The sequence below is a fragment of the Sciurus vulgaris genome (assembly GCF_902686455.1).
Source record: "Sciurus vulgaris genome assembly, chromosome: 4".
Lineage (NCBI taxonomy): Eukaryota > Metazoa > Chordata > Mammalia > Rodentia > Sciuridae > Sciurus > Sciurus vulgaris.
The window spans coordinates 49,757,039-49,781,882 of NC_136464.1; the positions used below are offsets into that span (position 1 = coordinate 49,757,039).

Here is a 24,844-nt window from a genome sequence, read left to right on the forward strand (position 1 = left end):
GGCGGAGACTAGGTCTAATTTGAATTTTGTCGCAGAGCGCATGACAAGGAGGCGGTATTTGCTGACCCGAAGGATGGGGTTGCCAGTTAGAAAGCTGTAGCACAAGCAAATGGGTGACAGTCTCAGCAATAAAGCCGCTAAATGAAGCTCTCCTTTAGAGCTTTTTTACTTACGTATTTATTTTTTTTGGCAATGACCCCTGATTAGAGTTCTCAGTTTAAACGTGAATCCATCATTTTTGCAGCAGATACTGAGGAGGATATTGTGTCCTAGGCCCAGTGTTGAGCATTAGAGATGAGGCATGATCAGAGCTGGGTGCAGTGTTGCACGCCTGTAAACTCAGTGATTTCGGAGGCAGAGGCAGGAGGATTCCAAGTTCAAGACCAACCTCAGCAATTTAGCAAGGCCCTAAGCAACTTAATGAGACCCTGTATCAAAATAAAAAGGACCAGGATGTAGCTCAGTGATAGAGCACGCTTGGGTTCAATTCCCAGTACTAAAAGAAAAGATAGGATGTGAATGTGGCCTTTGTTGTGTAGCCTAGCTGGAGAAAGTAGACAGGTCAGCAGGGTGGACAGAGGGGATTTTGAGAGCACATAACGGGTCCTGGCAGAAAAAGGCAGACCAAACAGTCGCTCTAAGGAGCATACTGAAGAGAGGAAGGTGGGTGATGAGAAGGAGGCAGGAGACTTGAAGCTGTGTGATGGAGTCACCTTGAAGGCTATGAGGAGACTTTCAAGGGCTTTAAACAGGGGATAAGGGTTCTCCTTCTGGAAGATTTCTTTTGATTTACCAAGGAAAGAATTAAGGTAGGCATATCTCAGAGGACATGGCATGAATCCAGGCAGGGGATGATGATGGCATACACTAATGGGGGAAAGTTGTTGGGTGGAACTAGACTTCAGAAAGGCTTAGAGTGTAAAACGGAAAAGATTAATAGGGATGAAGGTGAGGGAAAAGATATTGACCTAAAATTCCTTGCTGTGGTAGTCATGTGGATCGTTGCCATTAACTGGAACAGGTATCTTACCTGGATGACCTCTCAGTTTGGCCTCTCCAACACCAGCTCCTCCTGTTCAAATAGAATACATTCTCACAAGGCAGCTGAAATGATTCTGTTCAAAATGCAAGTTAGATCTGTGTCACTATGAGCTTAAGATCCTCTAGCAGCTTTCCATTTCACTACCATTTAAATTCTCTCCAAGTTCCCCAGTTTCAGCTCCTGCACTAACTTCATTTTGTACCATTAGCTTCCTGTGCTCCACATTTTGCTTTCATTTGGTTCCTTAAAAATGCCAAGCTTGTGCCGGCCCTGGAACCTAGCCCTGACATTCACTCTACTTCAAATGTTCATCCTCCTGGTCCTCGTACAGGTGGCTCCATATTTAGAATTCAGCTGAAATGTCAGTTTTACAAAGAGGCTTTCTGATCATACAACATCAAGTAGTTTCCTCAAGACTCTCCCAGTTCACATGACTTTAATTCTCTGAATGTATTCACTTTTATGTACAATCATTACTTCATAAGGTATTAGTTTCAGGACACCCCCTCCCAACCATGAGCACTAAAATCTGAGGATGCTTGAGTCCCTTATTTGAAATAGAATGGTATCTGCATATAATCTACACACATGCTCTTATAAACTTGAAGTCATCTCTAGATTACTTACAACACCTAATACCATGTAAATGCCATTTATGTTGTACTGTTTAGTGAATAATGACAAGGGGGGAAAAGTACATGTTCAGTGTAGACTCACAAAATTTTTTAATTGTTTTCTGGTCAGCCTTGAATCCATGGATGCAGAACCCATAGCCGTAGAAAGCTGACTGTATCTATTTGTTTATTATTTGTCTTTACCACCCTGAACTGTGAACTTCATGTTGGCAGGGACCTTATTTGTCTTACCTAATCTGAATCTTTAGCACCTAGAGTGGTGTCTGGCCCATAGCCAAAAAAAAAAAAAAACCCCAGCAGAATGAATGAAGGGGAAGGTGTGAGAGGGAAAGTATTGAGGCCTTAGATGTGTCAAGTTTGAGATATCTGTGAGATATCCAAGTGGAAATGTCCATAGTAGGTATCCAATTGAATAGAAGTGGCTGACCTACAGAGATCTGACAGATATTGATGCATAGCCAAGTTATGTAATAACTTAAGAGGACTATATAGAATGAAAAGAGGACAAGGACTGTAATCCTTGGTGGGGCAGGACACTAAAAGAAGGCATAATCAGACAGGGGAGGAAAACTCTAGAGTATGTATCCCTAGAACCCAGAGAAGGAAGTACTTCAAGATTAGGTAGGAGGAGGGAGATGGACTGCTAATGCCACAAGCAGTGAAATGAGAAAGGTCTTACTAGATTGAGCAGCAAGCAGGTCACCTCTGGACCTTGATGAGAACCATGCATTTGATAGGGAGGGTAGAAACAGTCTGGTAGGTTGAAGAGATGTTTTGAAGGAAAAACAGGAAAAGTTTGAATATATTTAATATTGATGAGGAGGAGTCTACAGAGAGAGTTGGAAGAACAGGTTGGTTACAGTGTGCTGCATGAACACACTTTTGGTTAGAAGCTTTGATGTAGTGACTCAATTGCTTTCCATTTCAGAAGCCACATCTGTTTTGGGATGAAGTCACCTGAGGAGATGCGCCAGCAGGCACACATCCAGGTTGTGAGTAAGAACCTGTACAGCCAGGACAACAACCATGCCCCCTTACTGTATGGGGTGCTTGACCACAGGATGGTAAGACTCCTCCTCCTCCAAATGCCTGAGTCTTGACCTACTGAGAAATCTGCTGACTTGCAAAATTGGGAGGAACCAGGGCTTCTTTCCTTCTCTGCTCCCCCTGCACCTCTGAGACACATTTTGGACCTCCAGCCATCCGTCAGCCAGATGTGAATACACTGTAGCTTCCCATTTGATTCTGATGCTGAGTCACCCACCAGATGTCAGGACTGAGTCCCCATCCTATCCAGTGATCTCTGTTGATTGTTGACTATTTTCTTCCACAGGGCACCAGTGAGAAAGACCGTCCTTGTGAAACGTGTGGAAAAAATTTAGCTGACTGTCTAGGCCACTATGGTTACATTGACCTGGAGTTGCCATGTTTTCATGTGGGGTACTTCCGAGCTGTCATAGGCATCTTACAGGTAAGCACACAGGTCCTGATTTCCAAGAAATAAGTCCTAGAGTGATTGGTCAGGGTCAGTGGCGTGAACTTTGGAACTGTGAGCAATGAGGGATGCATCTGGGGAAATTTATGTACTAAATATGTCATATTTTTCATCTTGTACTATATTAAATTCCTTAAGGATTCTTTTTTCCCCATGGGAAGGTGGTAACTGTATGTTATAAAAAATACCAATTATAATCATCAAAGCAATACAGAGCAACACAAAGAAAAAGAAGTTAGCAGTAATCTTAGCACCTTGCCATGAGTTCTGCTAACACTTTGGGAACACAGGCTGCCCCTCTGCAGATCTATGTGCAGATATGTGTATGTGGTCACCCAGTTCCACCTACAAGGCAAGGGCATTTTATAAAGGGAAGAATTCATCTTCTCATCCTTTTATCTGTTCTGCTTAATTTTTAAAAGATGATCTGCAAAACCTGCTGCCACATCATGCTGTCCCAGGAGGAGAAGCAGCAGTTTCTGGATTACCTAAAGAGGCCTGGACTGACCTACCTTCAAAAGCGAGGCCTCAAGAAGAAAATCTCTGACAAGTGCCGGAAGAAAAGCATTTGCCACCACTGTGGTGCCTTTAATGGTAAGTGGAATACACAGGAATCTTGGTGACAGATTCTCACTCACTTTCTTTATCTTATTAACTTTATGTACTGTTTTGGAGTTAGTTTTTTTCCCTAGCAACTGATGTACTCTTAGGAAATGCATTTCTCACCTTTCATTGCTATAACAATTTCAGTAATTTCATTAACTAGGCTCTGTCCAGACTGAAAACTTAATTTTTTTATCCTTTGGTAAATGAATGAACTCTTTTAGGCACTGTAAAGAAGTGTGGCCTACTGAAGATAATTCATGAGAAGTACAAGACCAACAAAAAAGTGGTGGATCCCATTGTATCAAGTTTCCTTCAGTCCTTCGAAACAGCCATTGAGCATAACAAAGAAGTCGAGCCCCTGCTGGGAAGGGCACAGGTGAGCCTGAAAATGCATGCTGGCCTTTGCCTGCACCTGCCCTGTCATTTATCACTTGCCACCCCTCCCTCTCCCACCTCTCCCTACCCTCCATATGCCCACTTTTCCCTCAAAAGAAATGAGAATTTCAACTAATTTCCCCAGGAACAATCATCACATTACTGTGGTAAGTGTTTATCTGGCACTAAGTTTATATGAAGTGGCCCTGTAGCCTCATTTTTTTTTTTTTTGTTTTTCCCTTAGTTCTTTTTTAACAGTAAACAAATTTTAATTATTTAATTTTTATTGTAAAATATTTAAAAATCTTAGCTGTGTAGGCCATAAATAGAAAGACCCTGCTGCTCACATGGATGATGAAGTACAGGAAAATCACATGCAGGCCAGGCACGGTGGCCTTCCTGTGCTGCTCGCCAGCAGCTCCTGGTTTCTTTTTCCTGATGCAGAACAGAATAAGTCAGAGGTTTCTTCCCCGTGCCTCTGAGGAGGCTGTTGTCACATCCCTCTTTTTAGCTCTTTTGTTTATTGTAACACTGGGGACTGAATCCAGGGTGCTCTGCCACTGAGCACCAAGTCTGAAAATAAAAAATAAAGGTGCTCAGGCCGGCCTCAAAGTTGTGATCCTACTACTTCAGCCGCTGTCAGTGGGATTACAGGTGCACGCACCGCAACCAGCGCTCACATCGTACTTGAGGACTGCTCTTGGTAAGACAGGACTTCCAGACTTGCCAGTTCTCCTACCCTTCAGGTCCGTGATTTTTCTGGTTTCTAGACTGGTACTGTCTGGTGCTCCAGGTAAGGTCTGGCCTTTGTCCCGTTCTTAGAGTTCTGCTAATTTCCTGCCTGACTGCTGCAGGTGGTAATGAAATGCCTGTGGCTGAGGAACAGGGAAGCTAAAGAAGGGAATCTACTTTGGGTAGGGCCTGGGATTCTCTTGGGATTCTTCCCCTCTCCCCAGCTACAGCCTGCAGTCCTCCAGAGTAGGACCACCGTACCTTTCTCTTACTGCAATCCTACTCAAATACTCCTTTCTTTGTTCTCCTCTCATTGAGTTATGTATAGCAATTCTATTTGTAACATATACTCTTAGACACTCAATTTTAAGTTCCCCCCTAATTTATTTTAACATAGGAATTTTTTAGAAATCATTTTTCCGTTTCCTTTTCCTTTTCTTTTTTTCCTGGATACTGGGGATTGAACCCAGGGGTGCTTTTACCACTGAAGTACTTCCTCCACCCCCAGTCCTTTTTATTTTTAATTTTCAGACAGGGTCTTGCTAAGTACTGAGGTTGCTCAGGCTGACCTCAAACTTGTGATCCTCCTGCTTGCTTCAGCCTCCCTAGTCGCTGGAGTATAAGCGTGCACCCCCATACCCCTCCAGAAAATTTAATGAGTAGGCAGCGAGGCACAGGATCTCTGATGATCTACATAGTTCCTATGAGTAAGGTTTTAACAGCATAATGCTTTTATTAATAAAGTTAATCCAAAGGCAATTTAATCTTATTTAAAAATTTTTAAGTGGCAAAACACAGCAAAAAAAGTATAATTCCACTCACAGATACCTGTTAACAACTCAGCACCTCAATAAACACTTCCATTTCTTCATCTCTGCAAAGATGAACATTTTTCTTTAAAATGAGGCCACACATACACATGCTTATTTCATTTGCCAATATTTTTATGAATTTTTTTTCATGTCAATAACTATTTCACTAAGTTGCTGAGGCTGGCCTCAAACTTGTAATTCTCCTATTTCAACCTCCAGAATCACTGGACTCATAGTCATGAACCATTGCCTATAATCATTTTTTTTATCTAGTTTTCCATATGTGGGTATACTGAGATCTTATCTAGCCAGTAACCTGTCAGGCTCTTTGCGCTTTTCACAACTTAGAACAGGTTTTAGCCAGGCATAGTGGTGTACATCTATAATCCCAGCTACTTTAAGAGACTGACACAACAGAATCACAAGTTCAAGCTATCCTGGGCAACTGAGGAGCCCTGTCTCAAAATTAAAAAAGGATTGGTGGTGGAACTCAGTGGTAAAATTCTCCTGGGTTCAATCCCAAGTACAAAAAAACTAAGTAAAATAATAAAAAGGACTGGGGAAGTAACTGGTAGAATGCATGCCTCGCATGTGAGAGGGGGCCCTGGGCTCAGTCCCCAATACTGCCAAAAGAAAACAGCTTTAAAAACATCCTTGTGGCTGACTCTTCATGTTCATTTCTGAAATCATACCTTTGACCACAATCATGAGGAGCATAATAGTTGGCTTAAATAATTGAAATAGGAGAACTGCTCATTTTTAAGACTCTTGCAGCTTAGCCATGTCAACCAAAATTTGTGGCATTACTTACACTTACCCTAAATAAAGTGGTGAACAGGTTAGAGAGAATGGAGACTGAAGAGTGTGCCTTACCTATTGGAAACTAACCTCCTCTCTCCATTCCTTCCTTTCCTCCTTCCCTTAGGAAAACTTGAATCCCTTAATAGTTCTGAATTTGTTTAAACGAATCCCTGCTGAAGACATCCCTCTACTTCTCATGAACCCGGAAGCTGGAAAGCCCTCCGATTTGATTCTCACACGACTTTTAGTGCCTCCTTTGTGTATTAGACCCTCCGTCGTGAGCGATTTGAAGTCTGGCACCAATGAAGATGATCTGACAATGAAATTGACAGAAATCATTTTCCTAAATGATGTTATTAAAAAGGTCAGTGCTTCCCATTAGTTTGTACATTTTGTCGTGTATCTCTCCAAAACCCCTGGTCAAGAAAACACAAGAAAAATCAAATGATCAGTCTTGTTTCTGACATTGAACTGCTCGTTTTAGCACCGGATCTCCGGAGCCAAGACCCAGATGATCATGGAGGACTGGGATTTCCTACAGTTGCAGTGCGCCCTCTACATTAACAGCGAGCTCTCAGGCATTCCCCTCAACATGGCACCCAAAAAATGGACCAGAGGTTTTGTCCAGCGCCTCAAGGGGAAACAGGGTAGGTTTCTGACAAAATGTGTAGAAGATAGCCTACTGTCTCTGGTATCCTTGTGTAGCGTGTACGTCTGGCTTACTAGTTGGAGATCACTGGTGTTCCTCAGTGTCGAGGTTCATATTACTCCCAAACAGTGCATAACACACCGTGAGGACCTATGACATGCTTCTATGTATTTAGGTCGATTTAGAGGCAATCTCTCAGGAAAAAGAGTGGATTTTTCTGGCAGGACAGTCATCTCGCCTGACCCCAACCTCCGGATTGATGAAGTAGCTGTGCCAGTGCACGTGGCCAAAATCCTAACTTTTCCTGAAAAGGTAAGTATCAATTAGTTTCCCAGTTCTAGCCTTTCACATTATATTTTGCTATTCCAAACTACAGAGGAAATTCCCAGTCAACACCCCCACGGTTTCATTTATATGTATCTGTGTATTTTCCCAGTTGGTTTTATACACATACAACCATATATAGTGTCCTTGACATATACAACCACAGTAATATTTGGTATTTTGCATATTGTTCTGCATCTTTCATCATGTTGCAATATTGTCTTTATGTTGATTTATGTCTCATTTTAAATAATCAATGGTAAACATCACCTCTAGTTAATTTCCTTGGGATATTATTGTTTTTAAACTTCTGGAATAACTGAGTCAAGGAGTGTGAACATTTTAAGCCTGTTGATGGATATTGTTAAAGGTGGAGCTATCTATACTTGGCTCGCACTCACAGTGAATGTGTCATGGTATTTACAGTCCTTTCTTTTTATGAAAGTTTACTTGGCTACAGAGCCTGATGACAAGAGCATATCGATGGGCTGTGCCCTTATTATTCAGTTAGCCCAGATCATAGATGCTTCTGGTGGTATTTGTGCTGAGTGTCCTCAGTTGAGTTATAAATGATGCAAGGGTTTCTTTCTCTGACATGCTCTTCCACAGACAACTACCCAAGAGCTATAGAGTGTGAATAAGACAGGCATTTCTGCTGTCACAACTGTTAGACCTTAGAAACTTCTTGTAAGTAATTACAGACAAAATTGCCACCTGTTTCTAGGACCACAGACTGTCCCAACAGGTCTCTGCACCAGTCTACCTTGTTCGTTTTACTAATGGGGAAACTAAAGGCCAGAAAAGGAGTTGACAGGTCTCAGTAAGTGAATGACTATGTAGAGACTAGACCTGGAACTCAAGACTGTTAAACTCAAGGCCACAGACAGCAGGCTGCCCAAGGGAGCTTCTCTTTCTCCTAGAATCTACTCAAAGAATGATTAGGACACTATAGTTTGCAGCTTATAGAAACCTGAGAATATCTCACTGTGTTTTCTTATTGTCTTTCAGGTAAACAAAGCAAACATCAATTTTTTGAGGAAACTGGTTCGAAATGGCCCTGAAGTTCACCCAGGAGCTAATTTCATCCAGCAGAGACATACACAGATGAAAAGGTAATGAGTGCTCCCCCACCCTAGTTTAACTGTGTTCTCGTGACCAAGTTCACTGTCACCATACAGCCACAGCATGCAGTCCAGAATACAATGACTGTGATACTTTCATATGTGGGAAGTATCTTTAAATTTCAGGGGGGCCTATGTGTGTGTCACTTGGCTCTGTTTGATCTTTGATATTCTTGAAGTGCTCATGTGCTTCCTGCATGTAACACTATGGACCTAGATGACAGAGTACTCGGATTGTGGAAGTGGATCACCTCCTGTGTCACTGGTCTCTCAAGGCTTCCTTCAGTGCACTCCTAACCCAGTGCCCTCACATTGCCAATTCTGGCTCACACAGCAAGATGAACTGACCACCAGTGCATTTTATCTCGTGAGAGGATTTGATCCTCCAGGCCTGTGGGAGAAGCTGATTTATTACTGTATTTCTGTGATTGAGACATTTTTTTTTTCATACTGTAACATTTCTGAAATTAGGAAATATCTTACATCAACTTGTCATAGTTTAATAGACAGCTTTTTGGTGACACAAAAATTAATGTTATGAGTTCAAAATGGAGGTGTCTTTGATTTAATGGAATATTATAGAGATTGAATTCTTAAGTGGCAGAAATCTGGTGAGAGAACTTTGATGTTATATGACACCTTTATCACTGCACATTCAGGTTTTTGAAATATGGAAATCGTGAAAAGATGGCTCAGGAACTCAAGTTTGGTGACATTGTGGAGAGACACCTCATAGATGGAGACGTGGTGCTATTTAATCGGCAGCCCTCACTGCACAAATTGAGCATAATGGCTCATCTGGTGAGTGCAAGATTGCTGTTTTTATTTTTATCAAGTAGAAATATGCTGTGTGTATTCAGTGCTTAATTCTGGACTCCTAAAATTGCCCATAGTCTCAAATTTTTGTAATGTGACCTACCTCTTTTCACTATTTAGCTTGAGTGAAACGTTTATAATTTCAAGGTTCCTTTAGCTATTTTTAAAATGTATAATGTAAAATTTGTACACAATACACAAAAGAGTAACACAGGATCTAATTGAAAGTTAGTGTAAAAGTGACTAGTTTCACTTAGAAATAAAAATGTGTGTGTTGAGTGCCCCAGACTTGGGTAAAAATTGATATGGCAGAAAATTGACTTTTGATTTAACTTTGCATATTAACTAAGGAGCTAAAAAGCTGAAGAGATTTTTATTTTTTGGTACCAGGGTTTGAACATGGGGGCGCTTAACCACTGAGCCATAACTCAGCTGCTCTTTATATTTTACTTTTAAACAGGGTCTTGCTAAGTTGTTTGGCGCCTAAGTTGCTGAGGCTGGCTTTATGATCCTCCTGCCTCATCCTTCCAAGTCACTGGAATTACTGGCATGTGCCACTGTGCCTGAAGTATTTTATGAACTCATCAATCTCATTACTTAGTAGAAATAACAAAGAAGCCATTTGTGATTATGGGGATTTAGAAAGTTAACAAAAGCCTTCTCTTTCTGGGAAGTTGCTTGCCTCTGGGGCATTTTAAGTAGAAATTTGTTTGAAAGCTTTCAAAAATATTCACAGAAATGGAAAGAATAGCGTGATGAACTTGTATACTCCTGTTCTTCTGTATGCAGTAGATTTCACAATTTCACACCCTTCTTTATCTTTCCCTTTTGTCTTTGACAAACCCACATCCTGTCTTTTTACATGTGTATTCAGTTTACGCTTGTAAGAACTTACGTAACCACTGGTGCCCGGATCACACCTAATAAAATTAACAGCCATTTATTGGTATCCTTTAGTACCCAGTCCATATTCAGATTTCCCCTTTTATCTCAAAAATGCCTTTTGGCAGCCACTTTATTCAGTGTGCAGAGTGTACACGTTACATTTAGTTGCTACATGTCTCCATCTCAGTTGCTCTAGTCCTGCTCCAGTTCCTTTTTTTTAAATCTCCATTTTAAATGGGTCATTTATTCTGAAAAATGTTCCATCTTCTCAGTTTGCCTATAGATGTGTGGCATTGCTTCTTCATTCTTTTATTCCTATAAACTAAAAATTAGTTTGAGAGCACGACCAGTTTCAGGTTCAACTTTCTGGTGAGAGTAACTTATAAATGATTCTATTTACTTCCTCTTGACTTGAAGAGGCACATAGTCTGACTATGTAAGAAGACTTTTACTTATGCTAAGGTTGGGGATTCAGATGTATCAGGTCTATAAAACTGAGCTCCAATTTCTTTTTTCTTTTTTTTTGAGGTGGGGATCTTGCTAAGTTGCTATGTCTGGGTTCAGACTCTTAAATCTCCTGCCTCAGGCTCCAAGCCACTGGGATTACAAGCATGCACCACCATTCCTGTCTACCATTAATCTTTTTGGTACTTGAAACCATGACACCCGTGGACAACGGGAGCTGTTCACATTGACTCTCATGATGGTGTTTGCGTGGTAGTGTTAAATCTACTGCTTTGTTTTGCGGTGCTGGGGATTGAACCCAGGGCCTGTGTGCTTGCAAGGCAAGCACTCTACCAACTGAGCTATATCCCCAGCCCAAATCTACTGTTTTGGCTTGACCAATAGAGCTGCTTGAATAAGTCCACAAATGATATATGTATATCTCAGCAAAACATACCAAAAATTTATTTCCTTAAAGTGTTCAGTTTTCCAGGAAGCCATTTTTTAATGTTTTGAAACAGAAGCTTTTGAATGCTTGCTGTTTTAGTTAGCTTTTCCACTGCTGTGACTAAAGAACCCAACCATAACAATTATAAAGAAGGAAAAGTTTATTTGAGGGCTCATGGTTTCAGAGGTCTCAATCCATGAACTGCAGGCTCCATTCCTCAGGGCTTGAGGTGAACATCATGGCAGAGTATGTGGCAGAGGAAAGCAGCTCACGTGATGATCAGGAAGCAGCAGATCAGAGAGAGACTACACTCTTCAGATACAAAATATATACCCCATAAGCCATACCCCCAATGAACCACTTCCTCCAGCCACACCCCACCTGCCTCCAGTTACCACTCAGTTAATCCCATCAGGTATAAATTCACTGATTAGGTTAAGACTATAAACCAGTTGTTTCTCCTCCAAACCTTGCATTGTCTCACATGTGAGCTTTTGGGGGACCCTCACATCCAAACCATGACACATGCCAAAGTCCTTTTCTCATTTTGTTTTGTATTCCTCAGGCCAGAGTCAAGCCCCACCGGACCTTCAGATTTAACGAGTGTGTCTGTACTCCTTACAATGCAGACTTCGATGGGGATGAAATGAACCTTCATCTTCCTCAGACAGAAGAAGCTAAAGCAGAGGCCCTTGTTCTGATGGGGGTACGTAGGGTGGTGTGGCTGGCCCAGCTCTGCTTCTGCGAAGGAGGGGAAGGGGAACATGCCCCGTATGAAAACACCACCACAAATAGCAGTGCCACCAATGCCTATATTGTTTTATCTGGCTTTTCATAGATTTCTTTTTCTTTTTCTTTTTCTTTTTTTTTTTTTTTTTTTATCTTTTTTATTTTTTCCCTTTTTTGCAGGGTGCAGTAGTGGGGATTTAACTCAGGAACACTCAACTAAGCCACATCAGCCCTATTTTGTATTTTATTTAGAGAGAGGGTCTCACTGAGTAGTTTAGTGCCTTGCTTTTGCTGAGGCTGTCTTTGAACTTGCAATCCTCCTGACTTAGCTTCCAGAGTCTCTGGGATTACAGGCATGCGCTACCACGGCTGGCCTTGTTCCCATTTTTGATGGGATACTTCTAACCTATTTTAGTTTAGATTTAGTACTCCCTAGAAAGGCTTTGGGTTTTAGCTACTATTTTTGTAGTTTTTTTTCCTAAAATAAACATGTTTTTGTAGCAAAAGGGAATGTTTAGAATGTTACTGGGAGTGATAGCCAATAGTAGTAATAGTAGTCAGCCAGTTAGACTTTACCATTGACTTTGCCTTTCAGAATCTATACCATGGGCATTTTTTACAATGTAGTTAGAAATGACAACAGTAGGACACAGGCTTCTTGGATATTGGGATGGAAGAATCCTTGGTTACATGTGAACAATTCCCCTTGGTTTCATGGAAGAAAGTAGTTATCTTCCTTTCTGACTCAGCAGTTCTCAGTTAAATGTGAACAGGGTTTAGCTTGGATATTAACCCAAATTACCCAGGAGAGTTTTCCAAAATACACCAAACTCCACCCCGGGCCCTATGCTCCTATTTTACCTCAGAGGTGTTCTGAAACAGGGGTAAGGGAGTAAGCAAGTGTGTCCTGTCTCCCACCCCAATGGAAGGAGCACTGCTGTGAGTAGTGGTTCAGAAGTAGGCAGTAACAGGCCTTGTCATAAAGGACCTTCGACTCTGGATGAAGAAGCCCAGGATGTCCACAAGCACTTGAGCCCGTGTACATCAAGAGTAAAGCAATTGGCCCCAGTACCACAAAAAAAAAAAAAAAAAAAAAAAAAAAACACACTCTGATACATGAAGCTGTCTTTTTTTTTTAAGCTGGGGATTGAAGCTAAGGCCTCACAAATGCTAGACAAGTGCTCTACCACTGAGGTACATTCCCAGTTCCACAGAACTAAATTTTGTTTTAGGACTTAATGTCTCAAAAAAGAGAAATTAAGCAGTTCTGCAGTCATTGTGGAGATACACGGACTTGGTTTACTTCAGAGGTAACAGTGCTACTGAGCCTTCTCAGACGTGAATTTGCTGGAGAAGTATACTTCTTAATAATAGGTAAAGTCTTACATGTGTAGAACTCTATAGAATTTCAAAACGACCTCTGCAGATTTCATTTTAGTGTCAGTATAAACCTCCAAGGCCAATCTTTCTGGTACCTTATTCTCTGTCCATAAGAGCAGAAGGAACTGGGAGTGAGTGAGAAAGCAAGGCTTGAGACTCCTGGCTCCCATTTCTTAGCTTCCCCTTGTTGCTCTTTCTTCATTCACAACAGTGGGAAAGCCTTGTGCTGCAGATCTCTGGACTGCATCATGCAGCTCGGAATTCCTAACTTACTGTGCTTATTTTTCCTTCAGACTAAAGCAAATCTGGTAACTCCAAGGAATGGGGAGCCACTCATTGCTGCTATTCAGGATTTTTTAACAGGTGCGGTTATGAAATTCATGAGAAAGAAAACTTTTGACTGTGGAATACAGTGACTCTCATTCACAGTGATTGATGTGATGACTTGAAAAACTATTTAATTGCCTATGTTTAATTATTTTTGTTTGCTAAGTTTGCTCATGAGTCTGTTTAAGGTATTTTTAATTGGTTATTCATTGGTTTGATGAATGCTCAGAGCTCCCACCATGGATGGCATTTTCTAGGCCTAGTGCTTAATGGAGCAGAATCTGTCCCCATATCAAAGGACTCAGCACTGAGTAAAACAGACATTTCACTGAGCTTAGATTTTGTATAAATAATTCACACTGTAAGTAGTATAACTGAATTTTAAAATTGAAAACTTATGGGTCTCTCTAATTCGAATCCTATTCTTTGTTTTGTGCTGGTTCTAACACTCTTAGGTGCCTATCTCCTCACTCTCAAGGACACCTTCTTCGACAGAGCCAAGGCTTGCCAAATCATTGCTTCAATATTGGTTGGCAAGGATGAAAAAATTAAAGTTCGTCTCCCACATCCTACAATACTAAAGGTACGTGCAGGCTGGACACAGTGGCCCATACTTGTAATTCCAGCAACTTGGAAGATTGAGGCAGGAGATCGCAAGTTTGAGGCCAGCCTGGGCAACTTAGTGAGCCCCTGTCTCAAAATAAAATAAAAAGGGGTGGGGTTGTAGCTCAGCAGAGGACCTCTAGATTCAATCCCCAATACCTCCAGAAAATTAAAAGTAAAGGTGCTTATAGGAGATGTGTGTCCACACACAAGTATATGTGTGTGTCTGTGTAGACCATCTGGTAGAGTAAGTGTAACCATGTTGGTGCCAGGCTTGGAGTGGACTCATTAAACCATCTTGCCTTACGTGAAAGGTGGTTGAGACCAGGCTCAGCCCCTCATCTCTGGTTTCCTTTTTATCCCTAGCCTGTCACCCTGTGGACTGGAAAACAGATCTTCAGTGTCATCCTCAGACCTAGTGATGACAATCCAGTAAGGGCCAACCTCCGAACCAAGGGCAAGCAGTACTCTGGCAAGGGGGAAGACCTCTGTGTCAATGATTCCTGTGAGTTGAAGGAACTGGGGATGGCAGGGGGGGACAGACACATGACAGAAAAGCAAGTGGCCAGAAATTAACTTCAGTAGATCCTTTCACTAAGCCAGCAAATCCAGTGTTTCTCCAAGACCTCTAGCAGGAAGTTGATGCTTCCAGAGGAAACTGGTCCTTCTTCCCTCACATGTAATTCCCTATTCTCTAGAAGGTAGAGATCATGTAGATGTGTGATCAAGTGGTTAGTTTTCTTCTCTAAATTAATAGGTTTTGTCAGTTAGTGCAATCTGTCTCTTATTTTGCCTTCCTTTGAGCTGGGGAGACATAAACAAGGCTCCATTATTGTGGTAGTTTTATGGTTCTGGAGATTGAACCTACTCTACTACTGAGCTACATCCCTAGCCTTTTTTGGGTTTTCATTTTGAGACAGGGTTTTGCTGAGTTGCCTCAAACTTGCAATCCCCCTCTCTCAACCTCCCGAGTAGCTAGGATTACAAGCAGGGTCTCATTATTTAAGGTATATAATTTATTATTTTGTGTCCAAAAGTACAACTAGTAAGTGTAAGATTTTTTTGTCCAAAAGTACAACTAGTAAGTGTAAGATTTTTTTACTTATGTATTTAGTGCTGAGAATCTAACCCAGGGCCTCACTTATGATGCTAGGCAAATATTTGACCACTGAGCTATACCCCAAGACTAAATTTTTTTTAACCTGACTCATCTTGTCAGCAAAGTGTTCTGATAACATGAAGATCAGATATATCAGAATTTAATTGCAAGTTGCCCGAGTCTTTCTAAACTGCTACATTCCAAAGTGTGATGCATGGACCAGTGTCATAAAACCAGCACCCACCTTGTTTTCTGGTGCAGGTTGCTTTGCTCACCCCAGATCACTCCAAAACATCTCTCCAGCAGACTACTTAGAGTTACACTGATTTAGAATGGATTTTGCTAATAGGGCCTCTTGTCTAAAAATAATTCGCTAGGATTCTGAACTGAAGAACTTGATTGTAAAGGTTCTCTGAAGGTCAAGATTTGTACTGTATGTTGAAGGACACTAGTTTTCCTCTGGTTTTTTCCCTTGAGAATGTACTTTGTGGGAGTGTGGTGCAGTGGTAAAGTGGGTTTAATCCCAGATGCCAAAAAGAAGAAAATGTACACACACACATAGAGCTCTTTAAGATACTTTAGCTTCTTGTTTTATTTTTAAATTTTTTTCCAGTTCTAATGATCAAAGTACATCATGCATGCTGAGCCCCTGCTCTACCACTGAGCTACACCCCCAGCCTCACTTCTTATTTTAGATTGTGTTTTGTTGCTTCCTAATATAAATTTCATTTTTTGTAGTGTGAGTTCTTTACCATGATACTGCTATTAGTTTTCAGTAGCAACTGCCTGAAATTCATTTTGAAATGTAGCAAGGTGATAAATAATCATTTTGTCTAAATGCATAATCAGTATTATTGTTCCAGATGTCACCATCCAGAACAGCGAGTTGATGAGTGGCAGCATGGACAAAGGAACACTGGGATCAGGATCCAAGAATAATATCTTCTACATTTTGCTCCGAGACTGGGGACAGAATGAAGCTGCTGATGCGATGTCCCGGCTTGCCAGGCTGGCACCCGTGTACCTGTGTGAGTGTCTCAGCATCCTCTTGTTATTGCTGCAGTCGTTAAGAGTTTTAGGACTTGTGATAGTTTGTTCTTTTGCAGTTGGTTCATCACACGCACACGTGTGCACACAGAGAAAATGATACTTGTTCCACACTAGAGCATGTGTGCATTTATTAATCTGATTAACTCAGTACTGACTAGTTTGTAGATTTCGATCCACTTTCTCTCTGCAAAATCTGCAGCCACTCCTTCTTGCCTACAGATAGGTTTGTATTATATAAAAGGCCTTCACAGGCTGCTTCCAGGCACCTTGGAAGCACTGACAGCCCTCAAGGCCTCCCAGGAATCAGCTGAGCTGTGACTTGGTATTGCCCTTGCACTCATCAGTACCTTTGTTTGCTCATGCTTTGAGCATGGACTGTGTCAAATAATTTTTTCATGCCCCCCAAAAATCTTTATGCTACTCATCTAATCAAGTCTTTGCCTGGATATCAAATTACAGATTGAAAATTAGGTTTTCCTTAATTTTTAAGGTATTGCTCCACCTTCTTTTTTTTTTTTTTTTTTTTTTTTGGAGACAGGGTCTCACAAAGTTGCAGTGTCTGGCTTTGAATTTGCAATCCTCCTGCCTCAGCCTCCTGAGTTGAATTGGCATTACACCTGAACTCATTTTACTCTCTGTTTTTGAATGATTTCTGAAAATAGAAGGGCAGACAACAGGTTTCTTCCATGCCATCTATATTGCAGGTGGTCTTTAGTAATTAATGTCACTCTGCTTTATGTTATAGTGGAGAACATTATATTCCCCAAGGGATCATAAGGTCTAAGAGAGGAGTCGGCAAATATTTGTCATTTTGTGTAACTCTCTAAGGACTGAGACAGGAAGCTCTTCTTTAATTGAATTGTGATAAATGTTGTGAAGTTTATTTGTTTGTTTGTTTGTTTGTTTTGGTACCAGGGATCAAACTCAGGGGCACTCTACCACTCAGTAATCCTCAGTTTTTTTTGATTTTGAGACAGGGTCACACTGAGTTGCCCAGATTGGCCTCCTGAGTATAAAAGCACTTTTCATAACTTCAATTTATGTATGATAGTCTATTTTGAGAGAAAGAGACCACTTTCACATAACTTTTATTACAATATGTTATAATATTTATTCTTTTATTACAGTATGCTGTAATGAATTATTTTGTTCCTTATTGTTAATCTCTTATAGTGCCTAACTTATAAATCAGACTTGACATTGTTAATCAGCATTACAGATGCATGCCTGTAGTCCCAGTGACTCAGGAGGCTGAGGCAGGAGGATCACAAGTTCAAAGCCAGCCTCAGCAACTTAGTGAGGCATTTAACAACTCAGTGAGCTCCTGTCTCTAAGTAAAATATTAAAAAAGCCCTAGGGATGTGACTTAGTGGTTAAATACCCCTGGATTCAATCCTGGTCTTAAATAAATAAATAAAAGATAAATCAAACTTTATCATAGATATGTATGTGTAGGAAAAAGCACAGTATTTCATATAGGGTTTAGTACTCTGCAGTTCAGGTACCCCACAGTGCTCTTGGAACATATTCCCTGCAGATAGCGGGGACTGCTCCACAGTACAGAGTATATGTGGTGGTTATAAATTATACCTAGTAGCTTTCCTGAATAACATTTATGGCTCTGTTTCTGATCTGCCCACCAACTCCTGCAGCTAACCGTGGATTCTCAATTGGGATTGGTGATGTCACGCCTGGCCAAGGACTGCTGAAGGCCAAGTATGAGTTGCTGAATGCTGGCTATAAGAAATGTGATGAGTACATCGAAGCCCTGAACACAGGCAAGCTGCAGCAGCAGCCTGGCTGCACTGCCGAGGAGACGCTGGAGGTAAGAGTGGCCCTTTGGTTTGGATCGGCCACAGCACGCTCACTGCAGCCGAAAGGTGTCTGCTGTCATAGGCAGGAAGCCACCCAGAGAAGGTAGCGAAGGAGCAGAAAGTAAGGATACAGCCTCCTGTGTCTCGGCCCTATGCTAGCCATGTGTATTCCCATTTGTTTACCAAGGGCGTGACCTCTGACTAGGTCCTTCATATCCCTTCCAGCTCCCATGTTCCAGGTGGTGAGAACACAGTCATCTGTTCATTCTGCCACATGGGGCTGCTCTTATCTCAAGCTCACACTCACACCCCTGTGACTGTCCATTAGTGCTTCTGCCCTCTCTGTTTCCAGCACCCTTCTGTAGCACCACAGCTCTGCGAATGGAAGGTATTCAAAGAGACTTGGATACAGGATGGGAAGTTCATATCTGATAGTCACACACCCAACCTCCTGCCCCCATCACATTTAAAGCCAGCTTAGCTGAGGGACTCGGTCAGTGTGGCTCACTCCCTGGGACCCTGAAACTCTCACAAGCAACCAGGTCGGCAAGGCAGAGGGTACCAAAGTTTTGCCTGACCCGCTTCTACCCTCTGCCATGGCCCGTGGTTCTGAGCTTTAATTTACCTGAGTGAGGAAGAAAGGATCTTTAAGCATGAAAAAGCTTTTTGATGAAATTTATTTTCTGAAGCAGGGAGAAACTACATTGTGTGAGGTATTCACACAAATCATTCTTAATCTCACCAAGTCTTAGAAAGAGCAATAAGTGTATATTTCTCACTGGTACCTACCTAGAAAATGACTTGAGGCCTCAGTGGGACCAATTTTAACAGAATCACGACTCCTAGCTGATTCAGCATCCTATGTTGTGAGTTAAAGAGTGGCAACCTGGATGTGTTCATGGGCGAATACATTTGGCAGTCACCTCATCCTAGGCTTAGCTCATGCAAATTCAAATGGTGCATGGCATGAAAAAGTCGACAAATTGTATAAATTGTACAAGCAGTCCTCTTTTTTTTTTTTAATTTTTATTTTTACAGACAGCATTTTGATTCACTATACACAAATGAGGTATAACTTTTCATCTGTATGATTGTACACAAGGTAGTTTCACACCATTCATGTCATCATACATGTATGTAGGGTAATAATGTCTGTCTCAGTCTACTGTCTTTCCTTCCCTCACCTCCTCCCACCCCATTTTCCTCTACACCATCCAAAGTTCCTCTCTTCTTCTCTTGCCACCCCCCATCCCCACCCCCCACACCCCCTTTATGTATCAGCATCCATTTATCAGAGAAAGCACTCAGCCTTTGGTTTTTTGGGCTTGGCTTATTTCACTTGGCATGATATTCTCCAACTCCATGCATTTACCAACAAACACCATAACAAGCAGTCTTCTTTTACAGACTGCCTATTACACACTCATATGGGAATATGTGTGTATACATCGTTGTCTATATACACAGGTATTTTGTTGTGTGGGTACTATATCCAAAGCCATGTGTATTCTATTTTGTAAGCCATTTAAAGAATTTTAAAAATTCTTGTTACTTATTTTTGGGCCATATACTCTGATTCCAGAACCTCAAGGAAGATATAAATATTCATAAAGCTAGGGCATTTTGATCCTCGAGGCACCGAAACCTTTATTAATTGGCAGTCTGACATCTTGCCTAAGTATTCCCAAATTTCTTTAAATATCACAATGAACATGTGTAATCCACAAAGCCAGTGGGGACAATACCCCACAGATCTCCTTTTCTCCCTCCAGGCACTGATCCTTAAGGAGCTGTCTGTGATCCGAGATCATGCTGGAAGTGCCTGCCTCCGGGAGCTGGACAAGAGCAACAGCCCTCTCACCATGGCACTGTGTGGCTCCAAAGGTGCGCAGGCCCCTCCCCAGGGCCTAACCTACTGCCATTGTGTTCTCCATGCAGGTGGCTGGCTGGATTCTGGAAAAGATGACAATTTGAAGCTTGCTGTACCTTCAGATGGGCTCTTCATTTCTTTAAGGGCATGTGTTTTTAGATCATAGAGAGCTCCTTGATTCTATGCATTTTAGGAAGTTTAAATCTAATCTTTTGGAGGAACTGGTTGGTGACGTGGGTGTATTTCTGGGTACAAAGAGGTACTTTGGGGAAACTTGATGCTTAAACGAGAGCTGGGAATTTTTAATAGTGCATTTAATGATGTAACAAAATGTTTTAATTTCGTAGTTACCCAGGTCCCTAAAACATTGTTTCATGACACTTCATTCAAACTCAAAACTTCCAGCCTTGTTTGTTTGTTTTAACAAATAAGGTCTAGTTTCATTTCTCTTTAATTTTGCTTCCTCTTACCCCATATTCTCCTTCTTCGTGCTCCTGGTATATACCTGACACTTTCCCATTCTGGCTTCTCCATTCTTCCTCCCCATTCTCTTTTGTATCCAACCCATAAGTCCTCAAAAGTCCCACCCCACGGCTGCTACCTTCTAAAAGTCTTGCCTGGCTCTCCCCAGGCTTCTCTCTAATCCAGGCATGCACCTGAGTCCCTCTCACCCTCCTGTCTGAGAGCTCCACTTTGTCTTAGTGTGGTTTTGTCCTTTACTACCCCCAGGCTCTGACTTGTTGAGGATAGGGACCTGTGTGCTGGGTCATATTCCTGTCTTACCCCACCACGCTGCCCGCTCTTTGGTTAGTATTATTTCAGTAAGTGATGGTATATTTCTGATGTGCTTACCAGGTTCCTTCATTAACATATCACAGATGATTGCCTGTGTGGGACAGCAAGCCATCAGTGGCTCTCGAGTGCCAGATGGCTTTGAAAACAGGTCCTTGCCTCACTTTGAAAAACACTCAAAGGTAAGCCATAGTGGATCAAGTAGAACTTTGAAGTTTCGTTCAACTAGATCACCTGAGGAACACAGACCTATCTATATAAAAGTCCATTGGCCATTTTATGCAGTGTTTTGTATAAGTATATATATTTTTGCCATTGTGTTCAGATATACTTCATGTATCATAATATTCGCCATTTTAAATAGTACAATTCACCAACAGTATATTTACAAGTCGCGCACCCATGCTCATAGTGTACTTTTGGAATATTTTCATTGCTGCAAAATGAAACTGCATCAACATGAGCAACATGTGGTTATGTTTTGGAGGTGGGCAGGTCTGGCCCTCAGGAAGGATGTCTCAAGGTCCTCAACTGCTTGCCTGCCTTCAGGTAGCAGCCTAAGCCAAAGCCTCCCTTTCCTGAGCCTCTTGACTGCCACCAGCACCTGCACCGGCCCCAGCTGGGACTTCACCCTCCTTGTGTCTAGTAAGGATGGTCTGTCCAAATTATTCCTCCTTTAGGCAAGGGCATATAAAGCCTGCCATTTCATGAAGTGCATTGGCCATGTAGTTACAGTCTAAAGCTGGGACTTTTTCTGATTTGAATGGATTTTTAGAATTGTGAATCTTGAACTTTTTTTTGTTTCATTTTTTTTTTTCTTTTTTCCTACCTCTCTTTAGCTCCCAGCTGCCAAAGGCTTTGTGGCTAATAGCTTTTATTCTGGATTAACACCCACCGAGTTTTTCTTCCACACAATGGCCGGCCGGGAAGGTCTAGTGGACACAGCTGTAAAGACAGCTGAAACAGGATACATGCAGGTAACTTGAAGAGAGGTAGGCCATTAGCAGCAGAACAGGACAAGGCTCTGCAGATCTTACCTGATGATTGTGAATATGCTTTGCACGTGAGCTATAATTAATCCAGTTTTAATAGTAAAGGGAAAATTTTAGAAATGTAGGGGCTCTGGAAATAAAGAACAAAGAAAAGGTCGTACATTCCAAATTATCATGTTTATCTTGAGTTATCAAGACCAGGTTGGAGCCACACATGCCAAAGCTGCACTAGAAGAGGACATGCTTAAGTGTTTTCCAGGACATGTCACTTAACCTCCCAAGACGCTGTTTCCTGGCACATGAAGATGGGGATATGTGCCTCCCACACAAAGGGTTCTCCCACTTGGCTATTATTTATGTCATTTTTTTTTTTGTTTTCTTTTGTTGCAGTGCTAGGGATTGAACCCACGGGTGCTCTACTACTGAGCTACATCCCCAAGCCTTTTTATAAATTTTTATTTTGAGACAGGTTTTCCACCAAGTTGCCAAAGCTGGCGTCCAGGTTATGATCCTCCCCCCTCATCCCCCCAAGCTGATGGGATGACAGGCATATCATTAATTATTAATATCATGGTAATTGGCCCCAGTACCTGTTCCAGAGCCCACCAGAGGTTTCAGATACCTAACTGCTTACCCAGTGATGTAGAGCTCCAGGATAGCAGGCTCTGGGCCACAGAGTAAAACTAGAAATTATCCATGCTTGGCATCTCATGCTTTGCCACAAACATATCCTAAAATGGCAGAGGAGTAAAAGTTCGTCCCTTCTGTATTCTTCCAGAAGACCACAACAGAGTATTGCTTTTCAGTGTCCAGTGATCATTTTTGTTCTCTATGCCATAATTTAATGATATTTGTTGGGGGAAAAATTTTTTTTGCAGCGCTGGAGATCAAATTCAGGGCCTTGGATGTACTAGGCAAGGACTCCATTGCTGAGCTACAGCCTTGGTCCCCCAAAAATTTTAAATATTTTTAACTACTTAAAACACAATACCAGCAAGAGTTAACACTCCAAGCCTGGCATGGTGGTGCACACCTGCAATCCCAGCAGTTCAGGAAACTGATGCACAAAGATCACAAGTTCAAGGCCAGCCTCAACAATTTATCGAAGCCCTAAGCAACTTAGCTGGGGCTGGGGATGTGACTCAGTGTCCTCTGGGTTCAATTCCCAGTAGCCCACTCCCCGCAAAAAAAGTTTTAACACGCCAACTTGCTGAGCCAGGAGCTTGCTTTAGCTTTCTGTCCTCTGTCCCCACTGTGGAATGGCCCTCACAAGCTGGGAAACCAGGATCAATGAACTAGAGATTTCCGTAGCCTCTTCTGTACCTGTTTGGCATTATCTGATACTCTTGATCTTCTGGTGGGAAGTTGTCCTTCGGTTGGGGTGTATGCTCTTTTTGTCAAAAGCTCAGCAGGCTGTGAAATGCTTTTGCGATCGCCATCACATGTTTTGACTCTGTTTTTTGTCTTTACCTTTTTGAAGTAGACAGTATGACGTTCCCAGAGCCGTGTGTTAACCTAGAAGAAATTAGTTCTGGCACAAGGAAGTTTTGTTTTTTAAGTTGCCTGGAGAATTTCTCTTTCTCTGATTCACAGAGCCACCCTTACACTTCTGTCTGGAGTGGTTCTGCTGGTGGAAGGTTCTCTCTAAGCAGATTTTAAGAAATGGTTGCTGCCTGCTGGTTCAGACACAATGCTATCCCTGTTCTCTCCTCTTTCCCCTCTGTCCCAGAAGAGGGCCTGAGCCTGGTCCTCTGTAATTCATATTGAAGTTTGCAGGGGTCCTGGCTTAAAGTTGTGTTTAGAAATGCAAAGCCATGGCATTGATTTATACCTTAGGGAGGAGGAGGGGAAAGGCAAAACAGCCTAAGAAAACGGCTTTCACAGAGTTCTTTGGTGTGATACAGTTTAAATCACAGGTGTTCTAAAATACAGACTGACCAGAGGCTGAAGTGTATTCTGAATCTCACCCCACAGGCCAGTGAGACCCTCTTGGTCTTATTCTTGGAGTAAGAGGATGCTTTTAAGGGGTTTCTAATAATGGTGTTTTTATGGGATTAAAGTAATTATGACCTTGAACTGGACATGTGGCTCCGTGGCAGAGTACTTGCCTATTGTGCACAAGACCCTGGATTCAGTCTCCAGCACTGCAAAAAAAAAAAGTAAAAAAATAAAATAAAATAAAATAAGGCCTTGTGACCTTGAAACTTGGAGTTGCAGCTCTCGTCCTCTGCACAAGTGACTGGTCTCTCAGAGTAGATGAGCGCTTCCTTCCTTTTCCTTCAGAGAAGGCTTGTCAAATCCCTTGAAGATCTTTGCTCCCAGTATGATTTGACAGTCCGAAGCTCCACCGGTGATATCATCCAGTTCATTTATGGGGGAGACGGCTTAGATCCTGCAGCTATGGAGGGGAAAGATGAACCTTTGGAGTTTAAAAGGGTTCTGGACAACATCAAAGTAAGATTTAGCATTATTTGGGGGGCTAGAATGTTTCTGAGGACTTTTTTTTTTTTAAAGAATATAGTTACTGTTTAGAATATCACAGTTCATGCTTTAGTCATGTCTCCATAAGCACTAGATTGGTCTTTTCTCTTTGTGTTCTGCTGCCTAATTCTCCAGTATTAAAAGAAAAAAGAAAAACAAAACATGTTTTCATTTGAACATCTAGTATTGGTAGTGTACTCAAATGCCAACAGAAGAGGCTTTGGTTTCTATGTGTCCAGCAGAGCATATAGAGACAAATTTTATAAGTCAGGGCCATGGAAAAGCAGGCTCATTTCACATACATAACTGAGGTAGAATTCCGAACTAACCTCTGAAAGGTAGTTTGACATATTGATCTGGATTTAAATATTTGTGCCTTTTGGCCCAACAGTTCCACTTGCAGAAATTTGCCCTACAGAAATAGCCGAAATGTTCCAAAAATGTCTTTTCTAGGTTGTTTATAGGACCGACAAGCCATCAATAGAGTATGAGTCAAATACATAGTGCTCTAGCTGTCCACAC

The 24,844-nt window shown here is 41.7% G+C and overlaps 1 protein-coding gene across 2 annotated transcripts in view; it reads left to right on the top strand.

Moving 5' to 3' along the window:
* The window catches only part of POLR3A (RNA polymerase III subunit A), a 44,809-nt gene that overhangs the window by 531 nt on the left and 19,434 nt on the right, over positions 1-24,844 (top strand). For both annotated transcript variants that reach the window (XR_013763646.1, XM_079138750.1), the window contains exons 2-20: positions 2,606-2,741; positions 3,011-3,148; positions 3,595-3,766; positions 4,000-4,154; positions 6,623-6,862; positions 6,983-7,145; positions 7,323-7,459; positions 8,480-8,583; positions 9,252-9,393; positions 11,751-11,891; positions 13,588-13,657; positions 14,077-14,204; positions 14,591-14,729; positions 16,187-16,351; positions 18,026-18,198; positions 19,960-20,071; positions 20,913-21,031; positions 21,689-21,826; positions 24,125-24,295. Coding sequence is in view for 1 of the 2 variants with exons in the window: in XM_079138750.1 (XP_078994876.1) it covers positions 2,606-2,741; positions 3,011-3,148; positions 3,595-3,766; positions 4,000-4,154; positions 6,623-6,862; positions 6,983-7,145; positions 7,323-7,459; positions 8,480-8,583; positions 9,252-9,393; positions 11,751-11,891; positions 13,588-13,657; positions 14,077-14,204; positions 14,591-14,729; positions 16,187-16,351; positions 18,026-18,198; positions 19,960-20,071; positions 20,913-21,031; positions 21,689-21,826; positions 24,125-24,295 (2,743 nt within the window). In the remaining variant the exon portion in view is untranslated. The remainder of the gene's footprint in view (positions 1-2,605; positions 2,742-3,010; positions 3,149-3,594; positions 3,767-3,999; positions 4,155-6,622; positions 6,863-6,982; positions 7,146-7,322; positions 7,460-8,479; positions 8,584-9,251; positions 9,394-11,750; positions 11,892-13,587; positions 13,658-14,076; positions 14,205-14,590; positions 14,730-16,186; positions 16,352-18,025; positions 18,199-19,959; positions 20,072-20,912; positions 21,032-21,688; positions 21,827-24,124; positions 24,296-24,844) is intronic.